The sequence below is a fragment of the Peromyscus californicus genome, unplaced genomic scaffold (assembly GCF_007827085.1).
Source record: "Peromyscus californicus insignis strain IS unplaced genomic scaffold, ASM782708v3 Scaffold_16__1_contigs__length_79575227, whole genome shotgun sequence".
In the NCBI taxonomy this organism is placed as follows: Eukaryota; Metazoa; Chordata; class Mammalia; order Rodentia; family Cricetidae; genus Peromyscus; species Peromyscus californicus.
Window position 1 is genome coordinate 32,211,864 of NW_026294458.1, and position 18,891 is coordinate 32,230,754.

An 18,891-nucleotide genomic window follows, 5' to 3' on the forward strand; every position below is an offset into this window, starting at 1 on the left:
ATCAAACAGAGCTATGGGCAGGTAAGGTTTTGAACATTTGGTTTTATAAGGGAGAAAGTCATGAGATCAGCATGGCTAGCAGGTGTTGTAGATGGTGTGGGGGAACTGCTCACATTAGTGCATGTGAGCCGGAGTGGTGAGATGTGAGAGTGTAGGGCTAGACAGTGAAGGAGACTGCCTTACAGTTCCTTGTCACCCAGCCAGTCCTAGAACACAGGATCTTAAGATAGAAACATTTAAATGTTCATCAGAATGGGTTTGGCCCTGTATCTGTTTTCTCAGAATTTCCCATGGTCCTCTTGAAATGCTGATACAAGTAAGTAATACTATTCTGAAATGCAAGAGGGGCCTGCAGAAGCAGCATGCCATCTTGGAAAATAACCCAAACCCTAAACCCTTGAGGGCCTTTGGAGCCCTTTCAAAACTCTTTATATCAGGATTTTTTTTTTTTTTTAAGAGCATGAGAGCAGAATTTCTTATCCTGCAGCCTCTGTGCTCTCTGGACATCGCAGACGAGTTACAGCGCTGCGTCGTCATTAAGACACTCCACACAACTGGCCATCTGTCAGTGCCTGTGAGGTACTGGTGTCTGAGATGACTTTGTACCACTGATGAGAGCGCACACTCAGCCTCCACGGGGTTTCTTGATTCCAAAGCCAAGGTCGTTAAACTTACTGCGCTGTGCCTCTCTACTCTTTCTATGATAATTATGTCCACATGCTGTGTTCTTCCCCCTTTCTTCTTGAGAGTAAGTTCAAGCATCAGAGTTGATTCTTAGACAGTGTGTGCAGGGGTGGAATGTGAAATTGCCTTGTGATATTATGGGAAAATAATAACGTATTAAAAAGTATTCTAAGAGTGTTCTTTAAAAACATTCTCAGATCCAGAATATCTACATGGTCCAATATGAGAGAAGACTCAAGAGAAAAATGCAGTCCATCATCTATGAGGCAAGCAGAAGAGTGGTGCTTAATGAAGTCTTTCTGGGGCAGTGTGAACGGAAAAGGAAAAGGACTGAGGATAAACTCAACAACCTTCGCGCAAAACTGGTGTCGCTGCTGCAGAAACTTCAGCTGGTGCGTGACCGTGTGGGGAGTGGGAATGAGCTCTGTGGAAAGAGCCCGTGTCTAGATTTCTCTCCTAACAGTGTGCTTTGCTTGCCCACCTTGGGCAAACAAACTGCCTAACGCAGTCCTGCCAATTATTCTGCTATATTCTGGAAGGGCTCAGATCTCTGGTCTCAATAGGAGTACCATGGTAGATTGTTGGGAACGGACAGACAGACAACAGGCAACACAATGGTAAGGCTCTGAGGAGAGTTCAGACCCTGACACTACTACAGTATGGTGAGTTCTCTGAAGAGAGGAGTCAGGTCCACATAGCTGAGTTGGGATCTCATCTAGCTCTCTGAGCAAGTGGGGTGGTGCTTCAAAGCATAAGTCTTCAGCAAGGCACAGGGAAGTGGGTGGGGGACAGGACATGTGGCCGCCAATATATGCCCTTTGGTAAAAACTCACTTCTCCAGGCAAGAAATCCTGGAACCTGACAGTCTGTTAGTTAGTTAATTCCAGACAATACTTTCAGTAGAGTGCCTGTCCATATCTGTGAGGGGAAGAGCTGCTGCTCCACTGAGATCTGAGCAGCAATCTGGTCTCGCTAACCAAATGCAATCAGAAGTCAATGAAGGCAGCATAGATTAGAACATTTAAATTCTTCTGTACTTCTTTCTCCAAATAAACTCCAGAATCTTTGCCTGTTAGCTGCTGGTTGTCTGAGTGTCTTTTTCCGTTTGCTGTGATAACATACTTGGATGAAATGAACTTAAGAGAGAAGAGTGTATTTTGGTTTACCCTGCAAAGATGCAGTGCATTATGGAAGTCAAGGCATGCAAGTGTAAAGCTGGTCACATTGTGTCCACAGTCAAGAGCAGAAAGAAATGAATACATGTTGCTGCTTAGGGCCCATTATCTACTTATATTCCCAGACTTTCAGTTGGGAGGGTCTGCCCACCTTATTTAACACAGTCAAGGTAATCCTCTACAGGCATGCCCAGAGACCTGTTTCCTGGATAATTCTAGATACTGCCAGTCAGCTTCTTGATAACATGTGTCCAGTAGGTAAAAATTTCCAACTTTTTATTTTTAGAAAGTGAGATATTTCAATGTAGTTTTATCTTCATATGTAAATAAAGATCAATCCTCTTAATCCCAGAGGGAGAAGTTAAAACAAAAGAGAAACCAAGAGACATCATAAATGTGAATTATTGTCAGTTTTGTTTGTATGCTTCCATGATGGATTGAAGTAATAAGGATTGGTCCACCTCCTTTTATTGGCCTACATTCATTGTTCATAGTGATTGGTTTCATAAAAACATTGTCTTTCAAGTCTATCATGCCCCTTTCCCACATCCCTCCAGGCCTATGCGTGGTCCAGTTTCTGTGTAGCACATAGAAATCTTGGCTATATCAAAATTTTAAATATGGTAGAGAAGGTTGTAAAGGTTTTCTGTGGATTCTAGAAATACATGGAGAAATCTGAGCCAACATTGAGTTTAAGAGATAAGTTCCTGAGCAATGCAGTGTGAAAAGGCAGGAACTGAGACCCTATAGAGAATCTGGAGGACTGGGAATTACTTTGTCCTTGAAGGAACTGGGGGAATTCACCATACAACAGAGTAGGGTAAACATGGATTTAAATCCAGACTGCGTGGGTTTCTGTCCACATTGTAAACATTCGGAAGTGGGAGGTCATCTTCTCTGATATATTCATCTTCAACTTTTATCAGGAACTCCTTCTATATCAAGTACAAAATGAGACACAGAAAATACTTCTTATTAATTTTTAGCATACTTCCAGAAGAGAAATCCCCCATAGTTTTTGGTGATCTGGTAAGTGATTAAAAAGCTACATTATTAAAGAACAAAAAAGGATAATTAATGCTAAATAGTTTCACATGATAGTAATTGTATCTGTGCTTCTGTCAACACCACCCACTCCAGCCAATTCTTGAAAGAGTAAAACACTAACTTCCACTGAAGAAGAAAACATTATTCAAATCCTTAACCACTCGTAGGCATAAAATGAGATTAAATGAGAGAAAACATTTGCAAAGGTTAAGAGCATCAATCAGATGTGATGTAGGGCTGTTGCCACATGAATCACCAGGATGACTGCGGGAGACTGCCGGAATGACAGGGATAAGAGCTGTGCTTCTCCCCCTGGAGTGACTGTGGCTTCTCTCTTCCAGGCTGGTCCAGCGGGGGACCTCGAGCAGATTGATGCTTACTTAGAAGCTTTGCTTAAAGAAGATCATCTTCCAACCACTTTAAATAGAAGGACTCTAGAGTCAGGGCAAGCGAAAGATACAGAACAGTGAAAGGATGTCTCAAAAGTCAGAAAAGGTGTTCCTTCTTAAAACTGCTAATAAGAAAATTGGAGAATTCTTTTAGAAAGCATTCCCTTTTTTATTGCCATTGTAAAGCTTAACTCTTAAGTTTTGTATGTTTTGAGACAGGGACTGATTTGCCATTCATGGCCTTCCTTATGTTATTTCCTAACTCTTCTCATGCTACAGAAGTCATTTCTAGAGTTCTCGTTTCCCTCTGAGCTCTAGAGAAACAAGAAACTGTCACTTAGGTTTAAATTTTGCTTTAATTGGATTTTGATATGCTCTTTATGCTAATTTCATTATTTAGGTAGAGTAAAAGGATAACCCTTGTAAGCATAATGTGCACATGTTGTACATGTGCAAGAATTGTATTTTTACATTTGTTATTTATGTACAGAATTGTTTTACACTTTGCTCACTGGCTGCTTAGTTTGATTAGAAATGTCTGCAACTTTGGAAGGCACAAGAAAGCATTAAACATTTGTTTGTGGACTTGTGTTTTGATTTATGTGATGTACCTCCTACAACATTTGGAACATGTGAGTGGGATATAGTGAGAAGCCTTCATCTGATTTTAGTCTTTCCGAGAGGCATGCTCCTGCCAATTTTCTTACTAAAATTCTACATTGGTGTGTTTTATCAATTATTGGTGAGTCTATTACCCTTCAATATATAGAAACCATACCAATCATTAAACAGCTGAAAATGTGGATGTAATAGTATCCAAAAGATGCTGTTACATTTTCTCACTCTTAATACCTTCCAAAAATTATTTTATATCCTATATTATTACATATAATTTTACATATAAATTTAATTTATAAAATTACATATAAATTTAATTTATAAAATTACTTTCTTATACTTTTAACAACTTTTAATATATTTTAAAATCTTTGATTTATGTAGAATTTATTTTAATGAAAGATATAAGAAATCACATATATTTATATGTATTTCCACATATAACTATATGTATGTACTGAGACAGTATGAGATAGTATTTCCTCTATAATGGTTTCTTATTATTAAATTCTACAGAAATACTAAAATTTATTTAGCCATTCCTCATCAGTGGATGTTTAAGTTTGTTATCGGTGTGGTAGTGGTTTGCCCATTGAGTTCATACATACATATGAGTCAGTATCCTGAAAAATATATTAATTTCACCCATGTATAGTTGTAGTTGTCCAATATCAGAAAGTGAACCTCTTAGTTAAAGGAGCTTATGAGGTTTAATCCTCATTGTCATCTTGACAATGTTTGAAACCACCTAGGAGACACACCTCTGAGTATGGCTGAGTGGATGCTGCCAGAGGTGTTTAACTGAAGAAAGATCCACTTAAATGTGGATGGAACCATCCTAGAGCAGGGCACCAAGTTGACTAAACCAGAAGAGAGGAAGCCAGCTGAGCAAGGGCACTCATGTTTCTCTGCTTCCTGACTGCAGAGGCTGGGAAGATGTTCCTTCCATTCTCCAACATGCGGAACTTTGTCCCTCAAAACTGTGAGCCAAAAAAGACCCATCATTCCTTAAGTTAATTATTTATCAAATATTTTGTCAGGGCAATGACAAGAGTAATTAACAGATACCAACTAATAGCATTCTGAAAAATGTATTAGTACACATTCCTCATTCCTCTATAATGTATGAGCCCTCCTGTCTTTACAACTTCACCTGCATTATCAGCTTGTGTCTTGCTGATCAAATGAAAAGTTGTATATCCTTATACATTTAAGGTCCATCTGCTGTGTTACTAGTTGAACATCATTTTATGCTTTATTAACTCTCAGTTTTAAAAGTTCGATCTTTGTACGTTTTTCTCCTGGGTGAAATATATTTCTGATTTATATGAACAATTTTCATATGAAAGAAATTGTCTTTTTTTCTTATAATATATGTGAAAATATTCCTATAATTTTTTTTTTAGTTTTTAAATGTTTTACTGTATTTCAAGGCATCCAGATGAGATTTCAATTTTTTTTGTCTAATATTCATTTGTTAATGCTTTCTGTAGTTACATTTAGAAGGGACTTTATGATGCTAGTTATTTTTAACAATATTTTCTTATGCTTTTAGTAACTATTAATGTATTTTTATATGTTTGATTCATCTAGAATTTATTTTGTTATAAGATATAAGTTGGAAATCCTTTGTGTGTGTATTTCCACATTACTTGCAGCCTGGTCCCATTATTATATATTAATTAATCATTTGCCCACTGATCTGAAAGTACACCTTTATTGTATATTAAAATTCTTTTCTATATAAATCTTTAAAAAGACATGAAAAGAGGAAGACTAGTTGGGAGGAAGAGAGTCAGCAGGAGTGGCATTGGAGGAGAGGTTGTAGAATATTATTTTAAGATGTGTTACATTTGTTTATGCTGTGGAACATTTGCTGTAATGATGCAAATATGTGTTGCATTCCTTTATGTTGCATTTGTTTAACTCCATGAAGCTGTGTTACTGTACCTGTCTAAAACACCTGATGGTCTAATAAAGAGCTGAATGGCCAATAGTGAGGCAGGAGAAAGGATAGGTGGGGTTGGCAGGCAGAGAGAATAAATAAATAGAAATCTGGAGGGAAAGGAGAAAGAAAAAGAGAACAAGGAGAGGAGGACACTAGGGGCCAAACACCCAGCCAACCGTGGGTAGGAATAAAAGTAAGATATACAGAAGTAAGAAAAGGAAAAAGTCCACAGGTAAAAGGTAGATGGAATAATTTAAGTTAAGAAAAGCTAGCAAGAAACAAGCCAAGCTAAAGCCAGTCATTCATAAGTAAGAAAAAGCCTCCATGAATTTATTTGGGAGCTGGGTGGTGGGCCCCCAAAAGAGCAAAGAGTGAAAAAAAAAAACAGGGAGATAATCTGTTATCTAAATTTAATGGGGTTGTATTAGTTTGAAAGTATTTGGCCCCTGTAAGCTCATTAGGGAGTGGCACTATTAGGAGGTGTAGCCTTGTTGGAGGAGGTATGGTCTTGTTGGAGGAGGCTGGATGACATACACCTTTAATCCAGACCTTGAGGTTAGAGGGCACACCTTCAATCTGGGCCACAACTGTTGGAAGTGTGTCACTGTGGGGGCAGTCCTTTTCTCAAGATTCACTCAGTGTTACGTTCAGTTGACTCCCAGTTGCCTCTGAGTCAAGATGTAGGACTCTCAGCTCCAGCACCACATCTGCCTGCATGCCACCATGCTCCCCACCATGATGGAATGAACCTCTAAAACTGTAAGCTAGACCCCTCAATTAAATGTTTCATTTATAAGAATGATCATGGTCATAGTGTCTCTTCACAGCAATGAAAACCCAAACTAAGATGGGTAAACAAACAAAAACAGTATACATGTATGAAGTTATAAAAAATTTAAAGCATTACAAAAAGATCTTACATTGAGCCTCCTTCTAAAATTTTATTTTTTAAAATTTTTTCCTTGTGCCAGACTCACAGTGCTATGGTAAGCAAAATAAGAATTTTATTTTATATAATGTTTGTGTATACCTTTATCTGTTCAGTCCTCATTCCAACTTAAAATAAGCTTTTTCATGTATCACCCACTCATAAATTTATTTGTGTTTTCTTTGGTTTGTAGTGATATTGTAGAAAATATACAGTTTTGAAAATGTCTTTCTAAAGACAAAGTCAGTATTGGTCTTTCTATGTGTTCTATCCTTGGTATGCTATAGTGTCATTTAAATTTTTTTCTTCAAGTATTTCGTGCATTTCTACTTATATTTATTGTAGTTAGCCCTGTTCGTTAGGTAATTATTAGTGATGATGTTTTCCCATTCTCATATGACTGGAAAATGTTTGAAACACAAAGAGTCCTGGTTTTTGATATTGTATCAAATATAATAATTCTCAGAAAAGAAACAGTTAAATTTGTTCTGCATCAGGAACTCATCATTATGCAAATTTAATATGCATAATTTATAAATAATAAAATATGCATAATTTATATGAAGAAACACAATTTTAGTATTTCGAATGCTTGTATCTTTTAATCTATCCAAAGCTTTCTTCCACATGAAAAGTAATTGCCTTCCTCTATCCTCATCAGTGCCCATTTTTCTTTAATGTTAAAATTGGTGATTAATGAAAGTGAAAGATAATAAGAAGTCAATCTTCTGAGCCTCCTCAGACATTTATAGTCCAAAATGGCAGACATTTAGAGTCTGAAGAGGGACATCCCCAGAGCACACTTCCTACTTAACTACATCATTGTCAGTACAAAATCCTCAGGACCTTATCATCCTTTTCAGTCCACCTAAGAAATCTCATCCAATCTAATGATTTCAAGTAAAACCTTCAAAATAATGAATTTCAAACACTATGGCCCTGTTGTAATCTCTTATTTAACTCTAATTATGAAATAGAAATGTTTTCCTGAAAGTCTACACTTGGTATAAATGAAACAAAATTAATAGTACTTATTTTAACTACCTTCCTTTCTATCATGGCTGTTCTTAAAGCTCTGGTGGATCCAGGTCTTAGGGAACCTTAGATATTAAATAGTCAGTCAGTCAGGACTAATATAGAGCCCCAGCTATAAACTGAGCCAGTATAGGAATGGGAAAATGAACAGGGTTGGGTTAGATGAGGGAAACTAGATTTTGTGATCAAAACAATTAGATTTCCATCTGGAGAACCTAGTTCTAAGTGTGGTTTACAGGAAGATGTTTGGGACAATAGAAAAGTTGGTTTCTATCACTGAACTGTAGATATATACCTAGGTTCATTGTTTCAGTCCCAGGCCCATTTGGAACTTATCTAGGACAATATTAACTTACGAACTGCAAAGAGGTAAGGCTAGCAAACAGAGGACATATGTAGATACAGACTTGAGAAAGGGAAGGGGAGGACCCAAGAGAAAAAAAAATAGTGTGAAGAAAGCAAGATGATATCCTAGTATGTTCCAATTATTTACAGACAAGGTTTAGCTACTACGTCTATAACCCAACTTAATACTAATCTGTTTACCTCTAGCTGTTTTCCTTTCTCATGCATAGACTTTCAATTTAACAATATTCTGTGTATAATTGTCCATGTATAAAAACCCATTACTCATCTAAATACATACTTATGCAGGTGTGAACAGGCAGACATTTCTTATTATACAGATAAGTAAATGAGATTTGAGACTCCTTAAGTAATGCTTCTGTGGAGTGAGGAAGTGGTAGAGAAGTTTAGAACTCCTGTGTCCACAGTTGCAATCAGGAAGAGTATATCCTATCACTTACTAGCTTCACTGAAACATTACTTAGATTCTTGTCTCTGTTTCCCCATCTGTAAAATAGAAATAATAGTATTTTCCTTTTCTCAGTAGAAGTTTTCTCTACTAGGTCCATTTGTGTCACTCAAAAAAGTAGACATATGTATGGTCAGACAACCAAAAACCAAAAACCAAAACACAAAGACAAACAAAAAAAACAAAAACACAAAACAAAAAATTGCCTCTGCCTTTCACAGCAAACTACTTCTACATAGCTGTAAGCACAGTATCTTCCATTCGTGGGAAGTGACTTTATTCTTTTTGTTTTGTTTTGTTTTGGTTTGGTTTTTTTGAGGACAGGTGACTTTATTCTTAAAACTATATTGTATCTCACTAGCTTCCACATCTTATTTCACCTGTATCCAGAAGATGTTTAGAGTCACTTTCTGAGAACATAGTTTTCATTATTTTTCTATTGTGACAAAGCACCATGACCAAGGCAACTTACAAAAGAAAGCATTTAATTAGGATTACAGTTTCTGAGGATTAGAGTCCATGCTGGTAGAGCAAAATCATGGTGGCAGGAACAGCTTCAGAGCTTATATCTTAGTCTGTAAGCAGGAGGCAGAGGGAATACACTGGGAAATGGGGGACAGTCTTTTGAAACCTCAAAAAAGCTACTTCTAGTAGCATACTTCCTCCCCCAAGACCACACCTCCTAATCCTTCTCAAATAGTTCTACCAGCTTGGGACCACACATTCAAATGCATCAGTCCTCAGAGGCCATTCTTATCCAAACAACCAGAGCATGTTAGCCTCAGTTTTGTAGTGAAGAATGAGGGATTTAAATCAAGAAATAATTTATGCAAAGACCATCCTGAGCAAAAGGCTATGCTCTAAAAATCATGTCGGGGGTCAGCAAATCCATAGCTGGTGTTCAGACAGCTCCTGCAAAGAGACCTGTGAGTGGCCCAGAACATTTGAGATGGAATACCTGCCCAGCCTGTGAACACTGCATGAATTCAAAGCATTTGGGGTCTGTAAGGTTTGAAGCAAAGGCCAATCAACAAAATCAAGTTTATAATGCCTTCACCATGACCCTTTGCTTTTCATTTGGCTATAATTCTTCACTTTTCCTCATTTGCTCCTTACTAATTAACTTTAGGTAAAACATGCGTCTGCTGACCAGACCAACCTTCACACAACCCACAGCTTGCAGGTGAGTCAGTCATTTAAATACATTTAGCACTGGTGACATGAAAATAATTGGGAAATCACCTCTCCACCCTTGGAAATATTCTGCATGTGGAGAGTTATTTTTAAACCAAATTAAATCTCGGCATGGAATTCTAATGCTGTCGTTTAAACAAATCTAATAAGTGCAAATTGATTTACAAAGACGGTTTGCAAAGTATGTAATGCACTGGTGACATTTTACCAAAAGGCAAATTATAGGAATTTGCTTTTAAGTGTGATTATATCTAGATTGGCAGATAAAATCAATACAAATTAGCCAATGTGTTGTCCCAGTCTCAAATAAAGCCAGAATACTTTGCATTGCCCCCCTTTTTTTTACATCTAAACAATTTAGTTTAGCAAAAATAAAACAGTTTAGTTTTTAATTAACATTCATTTTAGCTTATAAAGATTGCTACTTGGCTAGTGTCATGAGTTACTCATTTTTAAGAACTGACAAAAATCTTGGATTTCATGAAGAAGAGGAGCAAATCTAAAGAAAAATAATGATACAAAACAAGAAAAATAAGACCAAAATGTAGGTAGAGTTTTCCTGCCTGGCCCACAGTCAGGACAAATCTCTATCACCTGCCAGTCCCACAGCCGCTCAGACCCGACCAAGTAAACACAGAGACTTATATTGCTTACAAACTATATGGCCGTGGCAGGCTTCTTGTAACTGTTCTTACAGCTTAAATTAATCCATTTCTATAAATCTATACCTTGCCACATGGCTCGTGGCTTACCGGCATCTTCACATGCTGTTTCTCATCATGGCAGCTGGCAGTGTCTCTCTGACTCAGCCTTCCACTTCCCAGCTTTATTCTCCTCCTTGTCCCGCCTACACTTCCTGCCTAGCCAATGGCCAATCAGTGTTTTATTTATTGACTAATCAGCAACACATTTGCCATACAGAACATCCCACAGCACCAAAACAGTAACAATGTGTAGTCACAGGCTCAAGTTCTGCCTGTTTTTCCTTGTGTGTTGCTTTATCTACAGAGATGCATATAATTAAAATATACAGATGGCAAATGGAATCAAAGAAAGATGTGGGGTGGGAGCAGGTTTACCACTAACAGAAAAATGAGTAAATTTTGAAGGCTATGCAGAAATAAAAGAAAGAGACAAGCAACTGAATAAAATTTGAAGCCATAGTCTGGCATTAGGATGTATGGAATTCAGCACACACCTCTGATCATTTTTCCAGAGCCAAGAATCAAGTGACCTAAAGCGAGCTAAGAAAGCCAAGAACTGGGGAAAGTTGAACCCATGTGAAATCAGCGTCTGTTTCTGTGTTTCATTATCAAGCCTAAGTTAAGTGCTGTCTACATAACATCTTGGGGTCTTCCTCATAAACTTGACTTCAAGTAGAAGCAAGCCTGAGCCAGTGGGAAAGGAGGTATGTTCTGCTTTTATCCTTAACCTCGACGTACTTTCCAGGTATGATCAACCCATTGGCACGTCTCTGTTTCATGTCCTAGATATGTATCTCTCACTTCTCAGTTCCCCCAGCTCCCGCTCTCCCACTGTCCCCTGTAAGTGACACAATCGCAGTGTGGAAGGGCTGTTGCTATAGACAGCAGCTTCTGGGCTCTCCCAGAGCCCCTGAGATGCGATGATGAGAGATCATCAAGCTCTATAGTGTTGTCTCAGAGGTGTGGATGTCGTATCCCGTGCCAACGAAGTTGTTATCAGTTTAATGAGTGTGGAAAGCACTGTGCTTGCTAGTGGTTTCTACGTAAGAGCAGGAACAATGTGTGAAGAAGCAGGCTGGGCAGGAGCAAGGATCTGCTGTCAAAATGAAGCCTATTTTCAGGGAAGCAGGAGTAGATGATGCCTGGGCATGCATACCACTGATGAGAGTGCTTGCTCAGAGCCATCACAGGAATGGCTGGGCTCAGTTCAAGAGGCTTATAAATTGTGTTGCTATTCATGACTTATCCATGGAGATTTTAGGATTGCTTTTGAAACAAAGTGCTCTTGCACAGTCAGGACATGTCATGAACGCCCTGGGGGGGATGTCAGTATAAAATTGGGTTGTAAAATAAGATGTACAAGGATTGCCCATTGTCAAGTGACACTCACAAATGATATGTGATTTGGCACAGAGAAATAAAAAGGCATATGTTTTATTCAGGCAAATCCGTAAAAGATCAGCTCTCCATTATTCCTGGGGACTTAGGATGTCTATGGAGCTACTCTGTGGTGTTCTTAAGTGTCCTGGAGAGGTATCATTCAAAATGCATTTCATGAATCCCTGTCTCTTCAAAGTGCTGGCAAGACTTATTTTTGGTTTGTCAGAGTCATTAATATGAGCATCAGCTGTTACATTTTATGCAATATCACAGTTCGCACATGTCTTTTTAAGTTTCTGGGGCCGGGTTTCTGAGTGTTAAAAACCCCGAAAACAAATGCTTTCCTTGATCCGTTTGCTTCTTGTTGTTTCTGTGTCTTCAGTTGTCAGACTTTTCATAGCTCTCTGGTTGTATTAATACTAATTTTTTTCTCTCCTTCTCTGGTTTTTCGAGACAGGGTTTCTCTGTGTAAGAGCCCTGGCTGTCCTGGAACTCACTCTGTAGACCAGGCTGGCCTTGAATTCACTGAGATCTGCCTGCATCTGCCTCCCAAGTGCTGGGATTAAAGTTGTGTGCCACCACCACCCGGCTGTCTTCTCATTATTCCTAAAGTGGCTTTGGCTTGTACTCAAGCTAGGCAAGTCTATCAGAACAGTACTCAAAGTAGAAGCAAACACATCTTGAAGTTTAGAGACTAAACTTTAGAACAATTCCGTTAGCTGCTTGCACATGCCATGGGCTTCCCTTTTGTACTTCACATATATTTTGAATATTGAAGATTTGGAAAAAAATAGAACCCATTGGGCAATATTGGTGAGAATGTAAGTTCATACAACATTATGGTAAACAGTATAGCAGTCTCTCAAAAAATTGAAAATAGGGTTTTTGAATAATCTAGCCATCTCATTTCAGGGTGTTTACCTCAAAAGCATGAAATCATGATGCTGATGAGATATGTGTTGTGGTGGTATGTTGTTGTACCCTAATAAAATCTGCCTGAAGATCAGAGACAAAGGAACAAGCCACAGCTACTTCTCACCTTGCCAGCTCCACAAATCCTCTGTTTGAATGCCTCTGAGTCTTCAGCCAAAAGGGACTTCTCAGCCAAAAGGCTTTTCTCAGCCAAAAGGCTTCAGCTGAAAGAAGAGGCTTAGTTCCTGTCTCCATCCAGCCATATTACTTCCTTCCCAGTGCTGGGATTAAAGATATGTGACTCCCAAGTACTGGGATTAAAGTTGTGTGCCACCACTATCTGGCTGTGTTTCTCTCCTAGACTGAGTCAATCTCATGTAGTCCAGGGTAGCTTTGAACTCACAGTGATCCCGATGGATCTCTGCCTCCTGAGTGCTAGGATTAAAGGTGTATGCCACCACTGCCTGGCTTCTATGTCTAATCTAGTGGCTTGTTCTGTTCTCTGATCTTCAGGCAAATTTTATTAGGGTACAACAAAATATCACCACAATGTGTATTGCAGTAGTATCTGGTAGATAAGATATGGAATCAACTTGTGTGTTTGTGTGTGGGGGGGATTAAAGAAATGATGCACATAAGCACAGGTGCACACAATCACAAAGGCACATCCTTCAGCCTTAAAATGAGAAGGAAATCTCAATGTTTGAGACAACATGGATGAACATGGAGCACACTGTTTTGAGTACAATGAACCAGGCACAAAAATTTCACTACTGAATAATTTCATTTATATGTGAAATTTATATATTTCTAAAGTAACTTGAGTTTGTATAGAAGCAGAGAGTGGAATGGCAGTTGCCAGGGTCTAGGATGGAGGTGGAAGAATGGGAAGACATTAGTTAAAGAATGGTAACTGTGATTACTACTCACACATTGTATATTTGAAAATCACCACAAGAGATCAGATAAGTTTGTGAAATGACATATTACTTTATTTAATCATTTTATGTATGTTCATATATAATACTTTACATTGTAGACTATATTATTATAATTATTTTTAAAAAATTATAAAATTACATTATTCAGTGTGTATGTGTGGGTATATGCACACCACAGCATGCCTGGGGAGGTCATATGAAAACTTACAGAAGTTGTTTTCTCTCCTCACCTCATGAGTCCCAGAGTTTGAACTCAAGTCAACAGGTTTGATGGCAAAGCATCCTTAACTGACTGAGGCATCTCACTGGCCCTATAAGTAAACACAGTTCTTATTTGTCAATTATACCTTAATAAAGCTCCAAACAACTGCTTTTGGAGTACTTGATGTATGCTCAACATGTGTGTGTTGCATGATTAAGAAATCCCATCATCACAAGGACTATGGGGCCTATTTTACTGCAGTAACCATGACAACCACACTTGAGGTCTGCAGGGGGCATCACTGCGCAGGACCCACAGATGCCTTCCTTCAGAAGGCATCAGTGTTCTTGTGTTGAGTCTATGCTGTCTGTGCTTAGACTGTCGGCAGGGATGGAGTATAACAGACATACTATAGCCATTCCCTACAGACCTCCATCTGGATCAGGATGCCTTGCAGGGCTGACAGGTGCCTGAACTTCTCTGACTCTCTTCTTGTTTCCTTTCAGAGGAGCACTTCTCTGAGTGAAATGAAATCGCCACCTTTTTAGGATGCACATAATCCCCAACTATACATCTAAACTTCAGGATGTTAATAGGGGTTACAAGCATCTGTCTGCACTTGTGATTAATAAGCTCCATCTCCTCTCATTTCCTGATTCACTGACAGGTCTGCGAGCCTCCGGGTCAGCTCCTCTTTAGCTTCACTACAGTGAGATGGGAAAACCCTTGAGAAGGCTCAGTGTGTCTGGAAAGTGCTACAGGAGAACCTGTCTGTTTCTACCCCAGCAGTAAACCACAGGCATATCTGCTCTTACAGTTGCCAAATCTGGTGTTTAATGCCCTCCCCACCTTCTGCAACCATCTTAGCCCTCATCCAGCAGGACTGTGGGGTACTTGATGTATGTCTGACATGTCTGTGCATTTCACAACTAATACATCCCATCATCACAAGGACTCTGTTACCTCTTTTACTACAGCAACCTTGACCACCCCACCTCAGGCCTACAGTGGGCATCACTAACCAGGACCCATGGATGCTTTTTTTGGAAGACATCAGTGTGCTGATGTTTAGGAACCTCCTTTTCCTTGTCTTACGCACAGGTTAAGACATTAGTGATTAACTCTGAGTCACCAATAACACCTCTGTGTAGCATTAAGAAAAAACAAAATCAAGGCACTGCCCCCTGGTGTCATTTAACTAAGAGTGAGCCTGATTTGAAGAGTTCAGTTCTACGTGGGTCAGGCAGGACGTGGTAGAGAAATCACACCCCATTATTTGAGGAGAGAGAGTGGCATTAAATCAGTAGGTAGACATGGCTGTCTGTGCTCTTAAAACAATTTACAATGTGTTTGTGGAGAAAAAGTTATGTCCAGACGAAAAAGCAAAAAGAGCAATAAAGTTGTAATAAGATAACCGTGGGACTGTGCTGTCCAAGACTCATGATTGGGATCAGAAGAGGCAACACAAGCCAAGTCCTTGAGCTTTCTGGAGAAGGTGAGGAGATCACTGAGGAAAGGGAATAACTAACAGAAGCTAACAATAATTCTATGCCAGTAACTGAATTAGGCATTTTAAACTCATTTATTATCTCATAGAATCCTCTTAATCACACAACAGAATGAGCACTGTTTTTGCGATTCCTCTTTTACATGTGAAGAACCTGAAGCATGGAGAGACTAAATAATGCCTAAAATTACATAGCAGAATTGGAAAGTTAACACTCTGACTCTAAGTGCTGTACCTTGAACTGTTACAGTATTGCATCTTTACCAAAAGAGGTAAAGAGAACAGCTCAGGTCAGAGTCCACAGTGTGAGAGAGATCATGGATGTGGCGGACTGAGACGCAGGCATTACTGCTGGAGGGTAACTGGGGACATTCACTGCAATCATCCTCACACAGGCCACTGAGTAACAACTGGCTGAATTTGCATCACACTCTGGGGTTGCTCAGCATCCTGAGATGCCAGCAGTGAGTGCCTAGGAAGTCTTAGAACAGAAGCTCAACCTTTGGTCCCTCAGGTTTATGGTATCCTCTGCACATGGGGTTTATCTAGAGTATCATCATTGGGTCTTCAACAGGATCAGAGACCCTGTGAATTGAGTCAGATGCATGAAGACAGGAGCAAGGCCATTTTTCATGGGCAAACATGGGGGGCTGGAGCAGACTGAATACTAGGACTCAGGAATATGGGGGCAAAGAAATGAATCTATAAGAATTTAAAGTCCTTGCCTCATGTAGGCCTTCAGAGGTTTATTCAGTTTTGTTGTTAGTTTATGTGTACATGCATGTATGCATGTATATATAAGTTTGAGACAAGGTCTCCCTCCATAGCTCCAGGCTGGCCTAGAACGTACTCTGTAGCCTGGAATGGCTTTGACCTCATGGCAATGCTCTGGTTTCAGTTCCTGGGTGCTTGGATTGCAGGCATGTACCACCATGACCAGCTTGACCTTCTGAAGTCTTACTGAGATGGATAAATGGCTTTCCTGAGTGTGTGGGTCTGAGATTGAAGTGACAAGTAAAGCTGCAGTTTAAACCAGCTTAGTTGCACTAAGGAGTCATGCATAGGCTACATAAGCAAATTCTCAGGTTCTTTTACATTAGCAGCCATGGGCAAACCTACCCAGTGAACTAGGAGTGAGGTAATGAATGAACACTTAGAAGTGTGAGTGTGCAAGCTGACACAGAAATAAAACATGAAGGTGGCAAAGTGGCAGGTCATAGGGCTTGGATATGTGGTGTGAAGTCTCAGCAATCCTCCTGCCTCCGTCTCCAGGGTATTGGGATGACTAGCATGTACCCCACACCTGACTCCTTTCTATTTTAGAATAATTCATGTGATTAATTTCTTCATAAGATAAATCACAGCCCGATAAGGGGAAAATCAAAATCTTGAGAAGAATTAGGATTTCTGGACTCCTCTCCCAGCTCTGACCTTTACTTGCTGTGTGTAATCTTGGACAATGCCATTAGCTTCTCTGCATCTCAAATTGTTTATTTCCCAAACTGGGACAACACGACCTGTGCCGACTGCATTATCATTGAGCTTGTGTGATGTCATGTCGGTGAATGATCTTTGAATCAAAAGCGTATGTAGCATAGTCAGTAAAGGGATGGCGTGTTTGTCTGCAGAATGCAGATGACTGACCTCAGCATGTCGGGTCTGACTGATGTGCTGAGGACCTTGTCCCGTCATGCTTGAAATGTATTCCCCCAAGGAAAGGATGCTCCTCCAGGTTCAGGGCTTGCTTCCCTACTTTTCCCAGCTTTCACTTATCCCCGTGCTCATTTGTGTTATTTTAGATGACATTTTTCAGTTTGGGATGGTTGCCAGCCACAGAATGAAACTAACGAAATGAGAATCAGCTTAGAGTTTTGACAGTCACCTTAGTCTAAGCCCAGATGCATGCGTGGGAGTCTCAGCTGTACTTGAAATTCAGAAGTGACCTTTGATGATCTGCTTCCTTTGTGCCCATTGACTAGGAGCTCTGGAAAGATGTGAGTGGGTAGCTTAGCTCTCATCCTGTGTCACAGTTGCTAATATCCATCAACTCCTGGGTACCTTACCACCTGCAGCACTGTGTGGGGTGTGTGATCTATATGGTGACCACAATTACTGTCACTATTCATAAGATGCAATCACTGGAAACAAATGACCACTATGATCTCTTCAGGGTGAAGACCAAGGCTCCTCACTTCAGAACCCCTGGCATGGGAACTCTTGACTATCTGCAGGTGTCGATAAAACACCATATTGGTTTAGAATCTTACCATTCACAAAGAATTTTCACATATAACATCAATTGTTAGCATTCTGGTTGAGGCTTTCACAGAATTTTACCTATAAAAGATGTCAGCTTTACTAGACAACATACACTAAAATGTAAGCCGTTTGTAACACCCATATTGTAGCAAAATTTATTAAAGCTGTTCTGCTTAATTCTGACCACATGTTCTAGGATACACTTTCTACTTTAGAACAACTGACTTGAGAACAAGCTTTGATTTTTTTTTTTTTAATCATCTGGGTGACTTGGATGAACAGGCAGGTATGAGTACCACCATTATCTTACAAACACCAGGCTAAGTGGTTAAAGACTAGGTCTAGGCCCATTTCCTACCACTAAAGAGCTGAGGGACATGTAAAGGGATTCTGGTGATAGATAGATAGATAGATAGATAGATAGATAGATAGATAGATAGATAGATAGATAGATGGATGGATGGATGGATGGATGGATGGATGGATGGATGGATGGATGGATACATACATACATAGATGGATGGGTAGATGGATGGATAGATACAAAGATGGATGGATAGATACACAGATACAAAGATAGATAGATGGATGATAGATAAATGATAGATATAAATAAATAAACATCTTCTAATGCAGAAAGTCATTTTACTTTAAGACTGTCTCAGGTACTTTCCTTGTTGCCATGACAAACTACCCGTCAAAATCAAGATAAGGAAAGGAAGGTTTATCTTGACTCCTATTTTGAGGGTCATGGAGGCAGAAGCTTGAGGTAGCTGGTCACATTACATCTGCAGTCAAGAAGTGCAGAGTGATGAATGCTTCTGCTCACCCAGTTCACTTTCTCCTTTTTCTTCAGTCCAGAACCCCGCTCCCTGGAATGATGCCACCCATATTTAAGGTTGGTCTTCCCACCTCAATTAACCTAATTTAGATAATCTTTCACATGAGCATGCCCAGAGACTTGTCTCTAGGGTGATTCTAGGCCATGTCAAGTGGACCATATTAACCATCACACAGACCTAGTGGAAATACAGCCTTAAAGCTAGAAGGATAGCCATGCCATCCCATCATCCGTTTGCATTTCCTATGTCATCCGTTCACCCTTTTTACTCATTAATGGATAAGGATCCAGGATCATTATGTGGGAAATAAAA

The 18,891-nt window shown here is 39.4% G+C and overlaps 1 protein-coding gene across 1 annotated transcript in view; it reads left to right on the forward strand.

Moving 5' to 3' along the window:
- The window catches only part of Morc1 (MORC family CW-type zinc finger 1), a 153,715-nt gene extending 149,738 nt beyond the window's left edge, over window positions 1-3,977 (forward strand). The window contains exons 27-28 of the mRNA XM_052739763.1: window positions 882-1,076; window positions 3,248-3,977. Of these exons, the coding sequence (XP_052595723.1) occupies window positions 882-1,076; window positions 3,248-3,376 (324 nt within the window). The 3' untranslated portion in view covers window positions 3,377-3,977. The remainder of the gene's footprint in view (window positions 1-881; window positions 1,077-3,247) is intronic.
- The last annotated feature ends 14,914 nt before the right edge of the window (window positions 3,978-18,891 follow it).